Source organism: Xiphophorus hellerii, chromosome 9 (genome assembly GCF_003331165.1).
Source record: "Xiphophorus hellerii strain 12219 chromosome 9, Xiphophorus_hellerii-4.1, whole genome shotgun sequence".
In the NCBI taxonomy this organism is placed as follows: Eukaryota; Metazoa; Chordata; class Actinopteri; order Cyprinodontiformes; family Poeciliidae; genus Xiphophorus; species Xiphophorus hellerii.
This window is the reverse complement of record NC_045680.1, coordinates 14,836,386-14,855,395: the sequence shown is the minus strand read 5'-3', so window position 1 is coordinate 14,855,395 and position 19,010 is coordinate 14,836,386. Positions and strand designations below refer to the sequence as shown.

Below are 19,010 nucleotides of genomic sequence, written 5' to 3'. Positions count from 1 at the left end.
CTGGCTGATTAATGAGGTGGTCTTCATTTAAAATACAAAAGGCCCCAGATCAGCATCCTTGCAGTCAAGCATGGTGGTGGGAACATAAGGCCGTGGGTGTTTTTCAGCCACTGAGACCAAAGTAAATGGCATCATAAAAAATGACAAGATGATCCCTCTTAAGCATGGTCTCATTATCTTTAGATCGATGTTGTTCTCATTTACTATCAAACATCTTTTCAGTTGTATAAAAACAACTTCAAATCTGCCAAGGACATAAATAATTTTGGGTTTTGCAGCAACAGCTATAGCATTCAACCTGAACAGTTCCTATTTCTACTCCTATTTGTATTATTGCCCTATTACCGTAGTTGACCTATGCTGTAATTTATTCTACAAAGAAGAGAAGGAAAGTGCATCTTATTATGAAGGTTTGATACACAATACTAAAAATATAAAAAACAACTTTACAGCAGTTATGAAAGAAGGTGACCTAAAAATAAATAGACCAAATCTGACAGGAAATAACTCTCAAAGATTTAATATAATGCTTCAATAATCAGGAGAGTCAGATACAATCAATGGTTATGATGAGAAGGAAATTAAAAAAAGAAATACATTTGTTTTGATTGCTTCTATCAGGCAATACTGAAATGAAAGGCAAGGCCTCTATTCAACAACTTATACAAAAAACATGAAGAGAAAAAAAGACAAGCAAAGCTTCAAATTGAGCTTAAGACCAGGTGGACAATTACAAAGGCCTTTCATTTGTGTTGATGTTACTGAAATTTCAGAATCAGCAGTAAGTTTTTAGATCATTTCAAGTTTTTTTTTTTGTCTTTGTATCAATTGATAATTAACACTTCAACTACTAATAAGAGGCATAGTTTTTGTCATTGTTCGGCATGTTCTGATGATTTTCTTTACCCCCAAATTCAGTTTTAAATATTAAAATCAGCAGTGAGTCAGTGATCAAAAGGCTTAGTATCGACCAACATGTGGTTCTGGATGTAAAAACACAAAAATATTAAACAGAAACCAGTCGGATGAGTCTAATCTGTTGGCTCACTTTAAGATGAGAAGATGATCTGCAGGACAAATGGGAGACTTTACATCCTCACTATGGAGAAAGAACAACATGTAAACAATCCGTTTTGTTCAGGAATGCCTTCAGGTAACCGTTTGCTGTGCAGCTCAAAATCCCTCCACTCTCTTTTTCTTTAAACTTCATATTTCTTTTTTGGCATAACTGGCACTGAAACTTTGAATTGCATATATTCCTTTAATATATATATCTCACCTCTCCTAATCAGTGGATTTAGATGCCATGGCTCATGTTTTGCTTCTGGTTAACACTAAAGATACAAAAAAACCAAAATTGGCCACACTGACATGAAAACAAAACGATGAAAAGCAAAATGGAATGCCTCCGAAAGACGGAAAGCCATCAAGTTCATATCCCCAATAGTTTTATAGTATTGCCAGAAAAAAACAGAACAAAAAAATTGGAAATAAAAAAGAATATATATTTTCCTTATATGTATATCTATATATAAAGATCAGTTAGAACTAGTAGCAGGCAAGCAGAGAAATTCTCTCCCGCCGCTTTAGGATCGATCCGCTCCACTGCTATAAGGCTGTCAGACTCTGGGAGGGTGCAGCAGCTTTCTTTCCTCAGTCAGATTCCCTGAGATGTAGAGCGCCGGTTATTTTATCAAGCTTCACTTGAATTGTACGCCATCAATCACAAACCTCTTGCTCCCCCTTATATAATGAAACAAAAAAACAAAACATGTATTTTGGAAAACAAGTGCTCCTCTGGATCATCGAGAGTGTGGATCTAAAGCTGATGGTCGACTCCTGCGTCCCCTCTCAGCGGTGCCGAGTTTCACATAAGGGAGAAGAGAAAGGGATGGGATCAATGGCCAGCGAAGAGGAAATTGCCCAAGTAAGGAGAAGAGCTCATGTTTACATCTTTGATGCTTTCATTCATTTCCATTTTTTATACAGTCAGATGCAAAGCAGTGTACAGGTTCAATCAGTCATCCCAAGGCTTGAATAAGAAGTGTTGTGTTTTTTTTTTGCAAAAGAGTTCTTATGAAGACTCTTGTGTCTGTGCAGATTTCTTTTTGCACTTCTGTGTTCATCAGAGCGGCGTGGCGTTCTCAGTGCCTTTGAGAGGCTAATCTCTTTAATAGCGGCTCATCGTAGACCCAGCACTCCCCGTCCTCATGGAACAGCTGGAGAAAACATGAGGTAAATCATTTATTTTAAACAGCTATATAAAGATCTCATCTTAAAAAGGCAACTCTAACAAAAACACTTTACAACAGTTTAAATCTCCTGTACAACTAAAACATCACATTTTACTTTTACCAATCACTTTGAGAGAAAACGGCATAGTCGCTGGCTCGGAAAAGAATTAAAAAACTTAAAGTTTTTCACATCCAAATCATACATTTGAATATATTTCTTTGAGGTTTTATGTGATAAAATGGATTCAACTAAGACACTGGGTTGCCACCAGGGCAAAGCTAGGCTGGAATGGCAGCAGACAGGGTGTGTGTGTCTGCTCTGGACTTTTGGATGTGGGCCTGGAGTCCAGAAGGCTAAAATCAAACGAAGCCAGTTCTCTTTACCAAGTACAATGTTTGTATAGAACGAGTGGAAAAGGACTGTCCAGAGGAGTAAAGATGATCGCTACAGCGCCTCCTGTTGTGCAGACAGTAAAACATCCAGATTGTATTTCTGCTAAGTGTCAGGGTAATTAAAGTTGGTAATTATTCTGATTGAGTATGTCCGGTTGTTACTTACAATTGTCATTATTACCATTATTATTATCAATAGATTTTATTGTCTTATGAGAGTTTGTTACCATTTTGTCTATGTAATATAATTTATTTTGTTGGCTCTTTAGCCCAGTATATTGAACAGGCAGATGAATATTATAATGTGGTTGTAATTACAAATTGAGATAAGAGGTAGGATTAAATAAGTGTTCACTTCTTTTCTCCGTTTCAAACAGAAAAGTAGTGGTTAACTAATTATTTCGTTCTTGGTTATGCATGCACATGTTTTCTCTGTCCTGTTTGAAATAAATTAATCAAATCAAAGGTTTTGACCACAGCTGTGGATTTGTGGCAAGAAGCCATGGAAACAAAGGCAGAAAGCCTCACCCTAGTTTCCCACTGCCGCTCCTTCTCCTTCCTCTCTCTGGCCTCGGCTCTTTGCTTCTCCTCCAGACGATGTTTGGCTTCTGTTGCTGCATCGATGTCTTTAAGCTTCAGGTTCAGGGTCACATCTCCCCATAGTCTAGAGCACAAACCAGGGTTAAAAATGCTCATGTCTGGATAGAGATATTTAAATAGTTCACTTAAAATTTGCAGCCAATTTTACCTCCGGGACTCGTACTCAAGCTGGTCCTCCAGTTTTCTCACTTTCTTCTTTATGATGCCAATTTTCTTAGTGTCTATGAACGGCGTGTTCTCCTGGGATCATAGAAAACATTTAGATGTTACTTAATGTGATGGAGGGATAAGGCAGGATAAATGCTTATTTGTTGGCAGGAGAAACCATGTTTTGTCTTTTTTTTGTGCCAGAAACTGGTGTAATTCTTTTAGCATTCAGTTTTATAAATATAAAGTCTTTAGTTTAGGAAAGAAGTTGTAACAGTTTATTTTATTAGAAAAGTAACAAATACAAAGCTGCCTGGGTTTTATCTGAGGTGGAAACGTTACAAATCAGCAGCAACATCAATTGTGATGAATTCTTATTTTCTGTGTCAAGTTGTTTGAAATTGTCAAATTTCTCACCTGAATACAAGTGGTCTTCTAAAGATGGCTACATGTTTATGTACAAATATATACTTTAAATTTTTTAAAATAAATGCCACTATTCTCTTCAGTCCACAAAAAAAGAGATTTTCTAAACTCTTAACTCCTTTATTTCCAGACTTAATTAAAAAAAAGAGCAAGAAAAAAAGGAAATTTTTCCAGATCGAGATTGTTCCAAATTGACAAGAATTTGAGTTCAATAAATTCAGGAGGGCTAAAACTGCAAAGGAGCTTTACTATAAGAGTTTGTTAAAGAATCATGATGAGCAAGTTTGCCGGCCCCTCCACCAGGAGCACGGAGGGGATTTGTTGCTATAAGCAAATATCATAAATCAACAATAATATTCCTGAGCAAAAGGAAAAAAGAAGCAACAACTCACTCCAGTTGCCAGCTTGGAATACATCACTCCGTTCCATTCTCCTTCAATGGAGCAGAAAGATTTCTTGTCATTTGGCGCACTGGGAGAAAATAAGATGCAGAAAAATGTTAAAATATAGACCCATACGCCTGGAAAAAATGAGTTTGAAAGTTGTTACAAAGCTTCATCATTCATCTTACAAAATTTCTGCTGTGACCCTGTGCTTCTTCCCGCCGTAGAAAGGTTTGGTGTGGAACACGATGTTGGCGCTGTAGCCTGACTTGGAGCAGGATATGTTGCACTCTCCACCCAGCTCCACCCACGGCACTGTCAGAATCGACCTGCGGAGACGGTCTAATGATCAGAGAGGTCCACTGCAACCAACGTCCAGAGACGGCATGGGCATGGTGCAGCACATACCTGCCATATCCATTAGGGAAGGTGAGGATGTAATGCTCATCATGCTCCAAACATGACACACAACCTAGATAGCAACCAGAACATAAATATCAATACATAATTATTATTCTGTGCAAGCATGTTGTGTTTGAGGAGGAGTCTCCTTTACCTTGACCGATGTTGTGGACACCTATAGACATGCCGAGAAACTTTGACTTCGTCCAGATGTGAGCGTTGAACTGGATCTTCTTACTTAAACACTCCGCGTAAAATGCAGAAACTACATGGAGAATAAAAGAACAAGACGATGGTGAAGTGAACGAAAAACTAGCCAGACAAAAATCTGCTTTAGGCAAAATGTCTCAGTTTTCTGGATCTTAATCACTGAAAGGTTGAGCAGAGAATGCTGAGATGAGGATGCTTGGTGACTTACTGGGTGGGTGGTGAGAGACCTGCTCTGCCACAAAACATACACTGCTGGGAGAAGACCAGGGAACTGGACCATCTGATACCGTCTCCTGGAAAAGTCCAACAAAGCACAAGTCAGACAGAAGGAACATTAAACACTAACCTATTACTTTGTGTTGGATTATTTCATAAAATCCTAATACAGACTTTAAATTTCCTGGTAGATAAAATTGTAAAAAGTTTAAATATTTCTGCAAGGCCTTTTTAAATTCTAAAATAAAGTCAGGATTTTCTCACCGCAGGTGAAGAAGCTTCTTCTTTTTCATTTGGAAGATCCCAGTGGCAGAAGAAGACTTCACCCAGGATCGGGTTGTAAGGTTTTTTGGCCACTGAGCCTTTCCTGCCTGCATGGAAAGCGGACAGGTACCACTTCACCACCTGAACCATGCGTTCTCTGGGCTCCGGTTGGTCGGCGATACTAGTCAGGCATGCAGAACAATAAGGTTAAAAGACCGTTACAAGTTCTGCATCATGGTTCCTCTGCAGAAAGAGTCGTCACGATGTACGCACCTTACAAATAAATCAGGATGTGCAAAGAAGTCTCCATACATCTCCAACAAGGATCTCCTCTCTAGGATGAAAGTAGGCAGGACCACCTGGCACAGAGTGAAACAGGGACGAGATACATTTAACATTTATATTACAGCACAAAACTTCAGGATGGAGCAGCAGAATATCTGGTGCTTACTTTAGTAAGGTCCATGCCTAAACGGACTTGTGAGAGCAGATGCATGATTACGCTCTTGTGCTCTTCCACAGACTCTCCCTCACCGTCGTCATCACGGTCGTCATGGCTGTCAAACATGTCTGAGAACAGCAGCAGATCACTTAGTTGACTGGAACATCAGTCATCTACCTTTATCTTATTATTGAGTGAGTTTAGCAAATCTCCTTATATACAGTGCCTATAAAAAGTATTCACCCAAGTATAACTGTATCTCAAGTGATTGGTTAATCAGTACTTCTGGATACCATTACAGCATGGATGCAAACAAACATCTTCATAGATCATCAGTCCATCCTCACAAACTGAGTGACCAGGCAAGAAGGAGACTAGCGAGAGCTTATTAGAAAATGTATTGAGCTAAACATGGGGCAATCTGGGAATAAAAGCCTAAAAAGACTTTAAAATCATGTTCTCAGGCACTCGCCATCTAATCTGATCCTGAGTCATTATGTAAAAAAGGAATCAGCAAAAACTTCAGCCAGCAGAAGTGCAAAAGGTGGCCGACATGTCAGTAGATACAGGCAGTCCATTGGGATATGTCTGCCACACTTCTGATTTTTGTTAGTAAAAAAAACATAAAAGAAAAATTGATGATCATGTGTTTTTCCTGTTCTTTCACAATTAGAAACTACTTCATGATCATTTGTTATATAAAAATAGTAGCTAAATAAATTGAAGTTTGTGGTTGTAATGGGAAAAAGTCAAAATGGTCAAACAGTATAAAATATTTTTATTTTACTCCTGTACTTTTGACACGTTGAAAACAACATTTGCTACAACCCTCCAGTACTTAACAGGCGCTTCAGCTATAAGCTTAATGAACATTTTGAATGTATTTTTAAATATCTTTTCACTACTATCTGTCTGTTACCTGCATCTGTGGTGCCATTTGACATGCTTGAGATGAGGGACTCTGTGGTTGTGGGCCGTTTTAACGATGTTTCTTCGTTAGTGGCGGTGGAGGCAGCAGGAGGCCCTGAGGGACTGGGGGCAAGACGAGGAGACAGAGGACAAAAAAAGAAGATGGAGGAATGAGGTGATTAAGCTGAAGTACCGAGGCAATCTTAGAGGAAGCCGTTCATACTGAAGCTGGTGATGCAGTGGGACTTTTAAGGAAACTAAGCAAAATTTCCCCACCTGAAATGACTATCCTGCTTTCAATGCACAAAATAAATCCACAGTGGGTGGTGGAAGATGCAAAAACACTCACTCTGCGCAGTGTTTGGGTGAAGTGCTGCTCTGGTAATACTCATCAGCATCATAAAACTCATCCTCGCTGGAGGAGTAGGAGAAGTCTGGCACTGAGTGTGAGGGCAGGGGCATGTGAGTTGGCGAGGCGACGCCGCTGCTGGGGCCGGACGGGCCACTCCCTGATGGACCAAAAACACAAAGCGGACATCAGAGTTGGTATGATGGAGGGCTCGGCTCTGTTTATGATGGATAAATCAACTGGAAGAGGAGCAAGCAGCGCACAGAAGCATTAACATAGTGACTGCTGCCTCTGCAGAGCATAATGACTGCACAGTCAGGCATGGAGCGAGCATCCTTAATGCACAGCACAGCGTTTTAATACTGCTGTCTCAGCACAGGAGACACACAGGCTGCAAACTTTGCTTCTGGACGTGGCTTCGTTAATTTACCTAATGTTCACCGCCGATGGCGCGCAACAATAAATAATAACCGTTTTTCTCCTCATGTGGTTTCCTTCTCATTTTGTTCAACGATTTAATCACATTACATGAAAATATTTTAAAATAAACTCACTGTAGGATCCTCTAAGAAACAAACACTCAGAGGATCCAGGTGTTTAAAAATTAAAATCTGAAAATGAAAAAGTCTGGATGAGCTTTGGTTATTTTGAATGTTCAAAGACTCAGTAAATTTAGTAAAAAACACATTAAAATTATTGATTTGTAGCACCAAAGAAATAACCTGTCGGAATTGAAGCAATTTAACCATGTAATAAAAATAAAAAACATGATTAATTCAAAGTTTGGTGGGATGTCAACCAAAAGTTGACATCACTGTTTACGTTTCTTTTATTACTGTGAAAACCCCTTTGTTAGAGAGATTTAACATTTTTTAAATCTTTAAACATGGATAAGAGTTTTCAATGCTCCATCTCGGTTATATTTTTAATGTAGAAAAATAAAAAAATAAACTTGTACACTTGAGAGTCATGACCAAAAAAACCTGACAACTGCATCTCAAATACAGTAATTTCCTCAACCAATCAACACACAGAAATATGTATTATCATCACTATTTATTTAATGCATTATTTCTTTTTACAGTAAAAGGCATTACATTCCAAATGATCCCAAAAAGAGTCAAGAAAGAAATTTTTAATTCAGCAGTTTAGGTCACCAGGATATGAGCTAGCATGTGGCTATTATGACCTCTTTATTTGATAGTCATAATGTAAGGTAACAGAATTTTTATAAATTGTGTAAAGGTTAAAATAAAAGATTATTGAGGTTTAAAGCTAGTAATGGTATTCATTTTCACAACTTGGGAAAGCAGGAGATAGGAGCACAAACTGCTCTTGCTGCAATTCTCATTCTGTTGTTCTTAACTTTGGACTCAATAAAATACAGAATTACTTTGAGCATTTTTGTTGTTTGCTACTGAGGAATACCATGCTAAAACCTGGTATACTCCAGGTTATACCAGGAGGTATACCTGGAATTGTTATGTTATAATTGTTATGCTATCAATTACATAACATAACAAATGATATGTTATCAAGTGATACACAATTGATAACATATTGTGCATCAATTCTGCTGTGAGAATAGGCAAACAATGAAAACCTACCTGTGCTGTTGGGAGTTGGGGTCTGCAGACTCCCCATCACTGTGACCACGGGACCAACAGGCAACGTGGAGGGTCGTTGGTCTGATTTACACACCTGAGAAGCGTCTGTTGCAGAAAAACAAAAAAGAAAGCAAATGAGTTTGAACAGACGCCCTAGAAGGAAGCCAGATGATATTAAAACCAGCATCTCATTACGAGAAACGCTGCAGACATAGACGCCAGCTGCGTTTGGGGCAGCTGATATTTTGCGCTTTTTGTTTTCACAGCAGTTTTAACAGCCAGGTCAGAGTCCTCCAGTTAAACTTTGTCGCATCCGAGCATTTTATACAATAAAACCAGAAAAAAAACTCAAGTTTCAAGAAAGTTTACATCTCACCGATTTTATTGTAAAATCAAAAAAACCAAGTATTTTGCATGCAGCTTAGTTAAAAACTGAACAACAGGGGGAGTATTATCATCTTTGAGTTGATCATGCAATATAAACCACTTATCAGAGTGTGACTTGTGTGTGAGTACCTATAGGTAGCGTGGTCTGTGTTGGCATTGTGGTGTTGACTACAGGGTCCAGGGGGGGCTGGTAGATCCCATCCACTGGGTTGATGGTGCTCTGCGAAAATAAGGGAATAAAAACCCAAGTTCAGCAACACAAACACCTGCCTGACTGGTCAAAACACACCTGCTGGAGCGACTGCACCTCAAACACTGCCTGCTTATGGTTTAAAACAATGCTAAACATCTTGGGCATTATTTTACCACGTGTGTCTTAATATTGACTGGACAAAACATGTGAGCTGGTTATAGATCAGATTATTGGTAGACCAAAGCATTAACAAGAGTGCTGCACTGAAACGCCCCATCTAATCCGGAGAGATCGATTCCCTTTCACCCAATGTACTGGAGAGAATGACGGGATTAACTACTGCAATCAATATGAAGCCAACCTGGCTGCATGACAACATAGAAACCAGCAGGACAATAACGAGGATGCCTCCAGTGTAAAAAAAAAAAAAAGAAAGAGATTTTATACTCCATCTCATAATTTCCCTGTTGTAAAAATCAGCAACACGTTTCAGATCATGCGGCCATGATGACTAGAGGTTAGATGTATTGCAGGCAACTAAGTGCAACGTTTACTGCAGTAGCATAATCTTCCAATGACAAATCTAACAAAATTAAAACTTAAAAGTTTGAATGTTTATTCGGAAATCATTACTTTAGTCTCCTATAAAATTTCACAAGGATTGAGCATTCAGGGGGTGGGACTTTGTCCATTCCTTTGCCTAATATCTCTAGATCATCCTGAGTCATGAGTTCACTTTATGCTTTCCTCTCTTGAGCTCACATCTTAGAGGATTCAGGTCTGAGGACTGAGATGATCATGAAAGGTGGATTTTGTTTCACTTCTGTGTTGATTTGGTCATGTCTTGGATCATTACCATATAATGGCAGAATTCATCAGATTGGTATTTAAAGTGTCCCAGTATTCCAAAGATTTCATACAGTGATACACTAAGAGTTTCCAAGGCCTTTTAGAGAGAAACAGGCCCACAGCAACACGGATCCTTCACTTTCCTTGATAGAAGGGGCGATGTGCTTTTTTTCTTTGTAGCTGAAAAGCTCAAACTGTGTAATTTAAACAACTCCATTTAAAGCCCAAGAAGAATTGGGCAAAATTCAAGCGTTTACGTTTTTGATGGTAAGAGAGAAAATGCTTACTAATCCCAAATAACTGTTTGACTCTGAAGGTGATGCTGAGTTTTGGAGGTTTTATTTTGCACATGTTACCATCCTGCTCACTGTGTGCGGTAATTATGGGTTCTGATCCAGTTTGGTAGCAATTGACAATGAGACAAGGAACTCTTCTGTTTTGTCATATTTATACCACAGGGAAAACGTAATTGATAATTCATTAGAAACTCACGATCAACTTTAAAAAATTGATAAATTAAGTAAAGATTTTTGTTACATCCATATATCCAGTAAGCAATCATCCTCAAATTAAAGGTTGGATTTGTCCAAAATTTTCAATGTTAGATTTTGCTACTATAATTTAGGGTTAATTAAGTTAAAGATGTTTTCCACCTATTCTACAGTACTATGCATAATACTTTGAAAAGTCCTTCTTAGTTTAACATAGTCCATGCATCCAATATCCTCACTGACTGGAACATTGACAAACCCAAACAGGAAAACAGGATCATATCGACCCATGATTCAGCTACAGCTCACCCTCAGGGCTCTTGGTCACAAATAAAATGGCCTTTTGTCATTACAATCTGAGAGGTTATTGCTTTAACTTGACCTATAGCAAATTAAACAGCTTTTTCTTCTGTTGAAATTTACAGAAAGAATAACTGCCACAAATGTGGTGAGTCCATACTGATTTTGCCTCAGATAAAGCTGAGAAGGAGAAAAATATAATGTGATATCTCAATATTATATGCCTGTTTGTTTTTACATAAAAATAATTCGAACTCCAGGATCTCAAAATGTGATCAGAGCTCCACACATTTGAGTTCATGCTTCGTCCTCCACTCTGCACGCCTTTGTCCTGATGCCTTTGAGAAAAAAAAAAGTAAGTCAAGGGCTACTAATTATAGCCAAACAAAGAAATATTAGCCTGTCATGATATGGGTGGTCAATCTTTGGCTCCGGCAAGCGGGAGATGACTCAAAAGCAGGTGGAGACGTGTAGTTCAAGTAGAGTTAGAGCTAAATAAACCATGACATAATTAATTTTTTTTGGATGCGAGTGTAATATCAGCACAGCTAGCAGCTCTAGTTAAACCAACTAGATGATGTTGATGGCTAAATACAATCTACTGTTTCTCCTTTTAGTTTAAAGAATCTCTTAAATTTATAGCATATTTCCTACAGTGTAAGAACAACGTGGACCATCAAACATGCTGTTAGTGTTTCAAGCTGCAATGCATTAATTGTTTTCTCCACTTTATAAAAACACAGACAACGTGGCATACTTCTAGTGGTGAAAAAGCTGCAGACAAATCTCAGGCAGGAAGCTTAGGAAACATAAAACGGGCAGATCTAGGGGTAGACGGAGCTTAGGCTGTGCTATTTATATCACATAATACTTTACTTAATGACTATGGGATTATATCTGCTGTAAGAGCAGACTCCCACAGTACGAGCAGTCCAGCCTCTGTGGGATTCACAAATGAGAGAAGATAGTGGACATTTTCTGTGTTAAACTATTATGCACAAACTGTTAGCATTTTCCAAACCATTCAAAGAGCTTTCAGATTGATTTTCTGCTTCCCTCACCTTCATGTCTCTTCCACTGGATGATTCTCCTTTTCTCTGCCCTCCCTTTTCCATGGTACTTCACCTTATACGATATGATACCTAACTAAGAATAGAAAAAAGTTTCCATTTCTTACAAATGTACTATAGAAAGTGAGCTGTGAGCTAGAGTGGAAAATATCCACTTTTCGGAGTTCCCCATTGAAAGCACTGTGGTTGTAGTCTTTGAGGTCTGCTTTAACGGTGCAATAAGCCACATAGTCTATACATGGTCAGGTAAGCAAGGTTTCATTCACATCTAGCTTATAATTCAACATTATTTGTGACAGATTATATTTTTACTCCGCCTTACTTCATCCTAACAGGAGGCTGGACATGAAGCTGAGCGTGTAGACTGAGAAATCAGTCTAAAAGCCTAAAGTGATTGCTTTGGAAAACTAATGAGAATAGTGGTAAGTAAACATGCCCGAGTCCTAGAATGGCCTAGAATGTGAACACGGTGCACCTGCAGAGCCTGCAAAGTGCTCTCTGGATGGCTTTACTGGCTATTAGTGCTCAGAAATTCAATAAGCAAGCAGTGTGAGCGGGCTCAATCAATGCTGGATGATGCTGGCTTTAATTTCAAGGTGAAGTGATGTGTAACACGCTCAGATCAGGTATGACAAAAAAAACATGCATGCATCACATTAACATACACTAACATACAGTGTTTTGTAAAAGGATCATAAAATTAGAAACTTTTTCACATTCTGTCAAATTTAAGCCCCAAACTTCAATGTATTTTTTGTTGAGATTGTATATATAGGCCAACACAAATGTAGCTCATTATTGAGAAATTGAAGGAAAAGCTACAACAGCAATAAATAAAATCCAGTGGCACCAGGTGCAAATTTTGTCAGATGATCAGCTGTAAAAACGTGCTAGAAAACCCAACCTGGATCCCTGTTGCTCCACTTTACAATTATGCAAATAATATACAAAACTCTACCAAGTCTTACACTTAGTTGAACACAGCTATATTTCCAAAATCAGAGTAAAGGGAGTTAAATAAAAATCCAGGACCTGATTAAACACTACTTGGTGTCGGTTTTTCATATAAAATCTCAGTAACTTACATGAAAGTTTGAGGATTTATTGTGACAAAAAGCAAAACAATTCAATGATTATGGAATTTTTGGTAATGCATATGAAAAAAAACCCCTCAGTGTTACATGCATGCATATTTTGTGCTGTGATGAAGGATAGTTCCCAACCATTGCTAAAAGGAATTAAACTCAGATTAAAACAGGAAAGTTTTAATCAAGAAGATAGCAGCGGCAGACATGAGGGGAAAGAGCTTAAGGTAGAGCTTATGTCCAAATTAGATGGCATGCTCTAAAGATCTGATTTATCAGCTTTGCTAAAAGAGAGGGTAGATTATGTCAGAAAAAAAAGTCGGAAGTTTCGTCTGACTTTAATTGTTTTTCATGGACAGGAAAACGTTGAAACTTACTATAAGTCCGTTTGCGTGTTGTTGTTCGTTACTTTGGTCCTTAAAATTTTAAGAAGACAGTGTTAGACTGCTTTGGGTACAAAGGTTCAAGAGTCAAGTCAAAAAGCATCCTGACTGAGAATCTTAGCTTCAGTAAATTGTCGTTTGCAGTGATCGTTTTATCACATGTTTAAACCTTTCGTGCAATGTCCCATTTTTCCAAGTTCCAAAAGTACAAGTCGTCACACCTATCGACCGCATGAAACACCGGTAAACCCCCCACTTCCTTTCATACAGCTGAAAGGAACATGTGATGAAACGAGCACTGGGCCACACCCTTTGTCATTCACCGACCCAGATAGCAACTATGAGCGGGGAACTACCTTACAGACCGGACACAGAGCATACACATCCGTGTGCTTTCATAAGAAAAGTGATTACAAAAAAGACCAATGTCATGGCAGCCCACAGAGAGAGGTGTTCAGACATGCAGTCAAGCGGTTTACCTTGGCAATTTGCAGCAGAACAATACAGTGCTTGATGGACTCTACCATACTCTGAAGGAGAGAAAAAGCAAAAATCCGTTAGAAAGGAACTGACTTCCAAACTTAACAGGAAGTTTGGAAAGACAAAAAACTAAATATGTACGAGTTAACTTACACAAGTAGTCTCCTTCAAATTTTCTATTTTCTAACAAAAAAAAAGAAAGAAGAAAGCATAACGTTAGATTTACAAGGTTCTTAAAGAAGGAATGCTGATGCATCCTGAAACGGCAGCATCAGGCAGCATTTGGAGAAAAATCCCACGCTTAAATACGTCCAACAGCAGCCACTCTTTTGTTTGCTTCAACAAGATAATTTTCAAGAAAAATAGATCTGATGTCACTTATTCACAGCTTTCAGGTGGAAAATAGTGGTAAACATCTGGAACCCCCATCAAAACCACAAACAGAATATTATCATAAAGGTTCCAACAAGAGAGGTTCCTTAGAACAGCTTCCAACTTTAAATACCATTTCCCAGAACTCATAACATTTTAGGAAAAAGCATGTAATAAAACAGGATAAACTCAAACAAAATGGCAGCCATTTGCCCTGAGATTTCTATGTTGTTTAGGTCAGAAAGCGAAACTTTAAAATTTTAGATCATAAAAGTGAAAATTTAAACAGACAAACAGATATGGTAAAAACTGTCTTGACAACAGTCACTGACTGTCACAATCATAATAGTATATTAATTTGTGAAATACAAAAAACTGTGACCAACACTTCTCATTTGCTGTTTATTTTTATTTGTGGTATTGTCGTCTGATATACTTGCAGCTCTTCTTTTTATTTAAAGTAAAAGAAATACAGTATGTTCCTTCCCTTTTTGAACGAACTTGAAGTGATAAAGATTAGACGTAATTCTGCATTTTTCAAAACTTTATTGTGGCTAGAAGTCATCCCTGGTAAAGATGTATCGCAATATTTTACTGAAGTAGCATAAATCTCACAATAAAATATGTTTGAGCATATTTATTTAGTGAAAAAAAAGTGCAAAGAAACTTAATTTATAATGCATAACTTCTTGTTTCCCAAATGTATGAATATGAATCAGAGCAGCCCTAAAACAGGAAAGTCATTCTAGTGACACGGATGTGTACTGATGTTTGAATGTATGGGAACGGTTACAAGAGAAAATCTGTTCCCTTAATTTTGCCTATGGCTACTGAAATAATTTGAAATTTATAACAATTAATCACAGACGAGGCTGGATGAGAAACTAGTTTTATCTCAACACCACACATAGTGAAGACGATGTAACAGAGGTAACAAACATCAACTAAGAACATTGTGACGCTCACTGTTGACATTTTTAGAATGAGATTTTTCCACTGCAAGAGTATATAAAACATGTAAGGTTTTTTGTACATGTTTACCAGGTTTCTCTGAGGAAACAAAAATCAGAAAGAAATAAAAGCTCTTAAGCTGTTTGCTTATCTCTAGAAATACAGCAACAAATTTTAAAAAACTATTACAGAGCTTCAAAATACATTATTCAATATGTCAAAGACTAACTTTTTCTGCATCAAATGATGTAGAGAAACGTGGCAGGTCAGACGATATGTCAACTGTATTTGACATGAATAAGCTAATTGAATATTTATCTACATGCTTGCAATTTAAACACAGTGATCAGAGGCCTTCCAGATAATCTTTCACCAAATAATATCTGGTTGTTGAAAGTTATTCTACAATCAAATTGTCAGTGCAAATGGGTCATAATATAACATTTTATTAATCATTTTTTATCAAAGCTACCAAACAACCTGCAACAGAGGAGACCAGAGCTCATCTGCACAGGTGTAACAGCCTCTAAATTGCATTAAGTAATTCATCAGGGGTCTATTAAAAGAGAAAACACAGGAGCAGAGGTCTGAGACAGAGCACTGCTGGTACTCACTCTGCGCGATTCATCCTCTTTGCAGTCCTTGATCTTCTCATCAAACAGCTGTTTGAGAACAAGAGATGAAAAGGTGGAAAAGGGGACAGATGAGATATGAGCAGAGATGTTTCCAGTCAACAGAGTATTCAGAAGGATCACAGAGTATCTGCAGCCTGCAGATGACTTTAGATAATGTGGTCACTGACACAAAGGAGCCGTGAAGTGTTTTTATAAAGACAAAGGGTCTTAATAAAAACACTGAACAAGCGGAGGAGAGATTGTACAGCTGCACTACTTTCTGCCTTGTCATCGTGTCACCACAACTCTGTTTTATAAAATCTCTGCTTTAAAAATGAGAAAGAGTTCATAAAAGGTGTGAACAAATTACAGAATAAAGCTTTGCTTTACTTATGGAACAATGTGATCATTCAGGATACTTTAGATGGTCAAAGATATTCTAACTGGATCAAAAATCTATAAAATGGGACATATTGATTTCTCAGTCTGATATATAAAGTTCAAGATAGATTGTCACATCTCTGCCAAAAATAAGACCTTCCAGCTCGGACGCTCCATCTTACCTTCAACTGGTCGATTAGGATCTGTAGGTAGGCGTCAGCTTCAGCTAGCTTCTTGTCGAAGTCTTGCACACTCGGAACGATTCCCGTCTCAGCCTCCTGCAGACAGGAAAACAAACAAAGCCAACAATTAATGCAAACTCTATGAGACTTGTGGTAAAAGCCCTGCTAGTTTTGCATATTCAAAGCAAAATGTGCAGCCTGGATCAATAACCAAGAGCTGTCCTTTCATGAAATAATGGCCCGACTCCATCATCTCATGACCAGACGGGTTTTGTAAACGAGAGCAGAAAACGGTGGAAACATCAACAGTTCAGGGGAATCTTCCAGCAATGTACTGTACTACCTGAAATACAATACCAGGAATATTGTCAAAAGGCGAGCCTGCGTGAATAACCAACATATGTGACAGCCCACATTTGTCAGGCTTCAACAAAACTAAAAATCAAGACAGACACAGCTGCAGAGCCGAGCCACAGAGCACAAATGGGCTGAGGTGCACTCAAATTTATTGTTTGTTAATTAGTTTCCCTTAATAGCCTCTAGCCTTCACGTATGCACGCACACAGAGAACATTTCATTACATAAGATCCATTAAAAGGCAATTACTGAACTACAGGCAAAACAGAGGACCACACATGACTTTCTATCTGTCCAAGCTCACCCAAGCACTGGGGACATGAAAAAATCTGACAAATAAAAGTACAAGGAAGAAGATCCGCTTGGCATAAAGCTACAGAGGCTGAACACCCAGATTTAGTAGCAGTGATAACAATAACCCCTGTACATCAGGCAACCCCGGTGATGACTAAGGCCTGTGTCAGAGCAATTTACTGCAACAGCAGTCTGTTTGGTATGAAAAAGAAAGACAATTCCAGAGCAGACCAGTCTCAGAGTAAATGGGAATCAACTGGATCTTAAATCTCCTTAGGAAGTCAAGCTCTTATCAAACCATTGAGAGAGCAGCCGTCATCGCCTTGGGTTTGCTGCGTCGCATACTCCTGCTATCTCCTCTTCCTACAGTCTGGGATTTCATGGGAACATGAAGAAAAGCCATTAAACCGGAGCAAAACATTAACATCTGTCCAGGCCTGATAACTGCTTAGGTTTAAACTTGTTAGCTTTACAGAGAGCAAAGTCCGTTCTGCAGCCCTGAAGCATGCACTTTTCATGACAACCTTCCTGAAAGGATCAAAGGTGCATGTTTTGCTAGTTCAGTTTGCTTACAAAATAAGAAAACAAACCGCCTGCTGGAGGACCTGAGAAAAAAATCTAAATATTACATTAAAGAATGACAATGAGTCAAAAATCCTTCCAGTAATGCATGATGACTGAATTTGAAACCAACAAGGCAGGGATCAATACACAACCGTGCAAAAATGATCTCAGGTGATCAAACAAGCGCAGGCAGTGAACTAAAGTGACCTAGAATGAATTACAAAATGGTGATTCTAGGTGTGTTGGTATAATATCTAAATAAAGCCATGAACACAACTTAAACTAATACAGATACTACATGGACAATTCTGTTGGCACCCCTGGCAAAAATGTGGGAAAAGCCTTGAAATAAACTCATCCTGTGTGACATGATTCAGGAGAATCCTTCCAGTAATGCATGATGACTGAATTTGAAACCAACTTCAGTTTGTCAACATGACATGAATCATGTCATGTTGTGTGACATGATTCACGAGAATCATGTCACACAACAAACTTAGAACATTAATTTCAGCACACTTATTTCTGTGGAAGAAGAAAAAAACCCTCCGATGTAAAGTAATGCTTTCAACAGAAATCAGTACTGGCTCTAAATGTTGTACCTTGAAATGTATAGAACAACAGAACATTCCCAGTTTTATAATTATTTTGTGTGTGTTGATGCTGTATCTTTATAGAGTAACAAAAACATAGTTTGATATAGTTTATTTTATTGCGAAGTCGTTCATTTGAACATTAAGCAACAAACTACATAATTTTCTCCTTTTAATTTTCCCGAACTATACAACTTTCTATTTCAAAAATTTATTCCTTCTGTTTTTGTCTAAAGAATACTTTTTCTTATTTTCAGAACCTAAAAGAAGAAATGAATTTGAGATTCTCTAACAGAAGTACAAACCCATTTATTTTTTTATTTATGATGGTTTCCAAAGGTTTTGGAGTTCAGAACATTTTCTTTAGAAAGTTAAAATGTCTCTTTAGACTGGAAAGGGTGCTGACCTCGGATGTAAACATAAAAGCAAACCTATATAGGTCAGGAAGTTTAAACTTCTGAGGTTAAACACCGTGATAAACATAGACCACTATTATTATGTAGCAAACTAAACCTTTTGTTTTGTCAACATGCACGACGGCAGGCAGGGGGAGGGAAGTTGTATTTTACAGACAGAGCTGATAAGTTCAGGAACAGAAAGTCAGTTGCAGGTGGTTGGTTTATAAACAGCCACTGAAAGGCCACGTCACTCCTTCACTGTTCCAGAAATATTCCCAGACGTCTGCACCTCCACTCCCACTCATTCCCACCAGCCAGGCTCCTCATTTCTGTCCCACAGAGGGAAACTTTCAAAGCAAGGACACACACTTATAATCATCCACCCAATCTGGCTTTAGAAAACAACCCTGCCTCCACAGCTCAATCCCCCCCCACCTCTCCTCACTATGTATTTATCTTTCCACACTGTGTGACCCACTTTAAA

At 38.2% G+C, this 19,010-nt stretch overlaps 1 protein-coding gene across 4 annotated transcripts in view; it reads right to left on the bottom strand.

Moving 5' to 3' along the window:
• Positions 1 to 504: 504 nt before the first annotated feature.
• Positions 505 to 19,010, bottom strand: part of osbpl9 (oxysterol binding protein-like 9) — a 40,350-nt gene continuing 21,844 nt past the window's right edge. For 2 of the 4 annotated variants that reach the window (XM_032571586.1, XM_032571588.1), the window contains 20 exons: positions 16,321 to 16,416; positions 15,758 to 15,805; positions 13,974 to 14,003; positions 13,820 to 13,870; positions 13,335 to 13,373; positions 9,099 to 9,189; positions 8,583 to 8,687; positions 6,976 to 7,135; positions 6,637 to 6,749; positions 5,727 to 5,845; positions 5,549 to 5,634; positions 5,276 to 5,456; positions 5,004 to 5,088; positions 4,740 to 4,850; positions 4,592 to 4,655; positions 4,372 to 4,512; positions 4,193 to 4,271; positions 3,376 to 3,467; positions 3,156 to 3,291; positions 505 to 2,219 (listed from right to left, as the gene is read on the bottom strand). In XM_032571586.1, coding sequence (XP_032427477.1) covers positions 2,145 to 2,219; positions 3,156 to 3,291; positions 3,376 to 3,467; positions 4,193 to 4,271; positions 4,372 to 4,512; positions 4,592 to 4,655; positions 4,740 to 4,850; positions 5,004 to 5,088; positions 5,276 to 5,456; positions 5,549 to 5,634; positions 5,727 to 5,845; positions 6,637 to 6,749; positions 6,976 to 7,135; positions 8,583 to 8,687; positions 9,099 to 9,189; positions 13,335 to 13,373; positions 13,820 to 13,870; positions 13,974 to 14,003; positions 15,758 to 15,805; positions 16,321 to 16,416 — 1,902 coding nt within the window. In that variant the 3' untranslated portion in view covers positions 505 to 2,144. Of the gene's footprint in view, positions 2,220 to 3,155; positions 3,292 to 3,375; positions 3,468 to 4,192; positions 4,272 to 4,371; positions 4,513 to 4,591; positions 4,656 to 4,739; positions 4,851 to 5,003; positions 5,089 to 5,275; positions 5,457 to 5,548; positions 5,635 to 5,726; positions 5,846 to 6,636; positions 6,750 to 6,975; positions 7,136 to 8,582; positions 8,688 to 9,098; positions 9,190 to 11,863; positions 11,949 to 13,334; positions 13,374 to 13,819; positions 13,871 to 13,973; positions 14,004 to 15,757; positions 15,806 to 16,320; positions 16,417 to 19,010 lie in introns of those variants that run through there. The other 2 variants (XM_032571587.1, XM_032571589.1) reach the window with 2 other exon arrangements.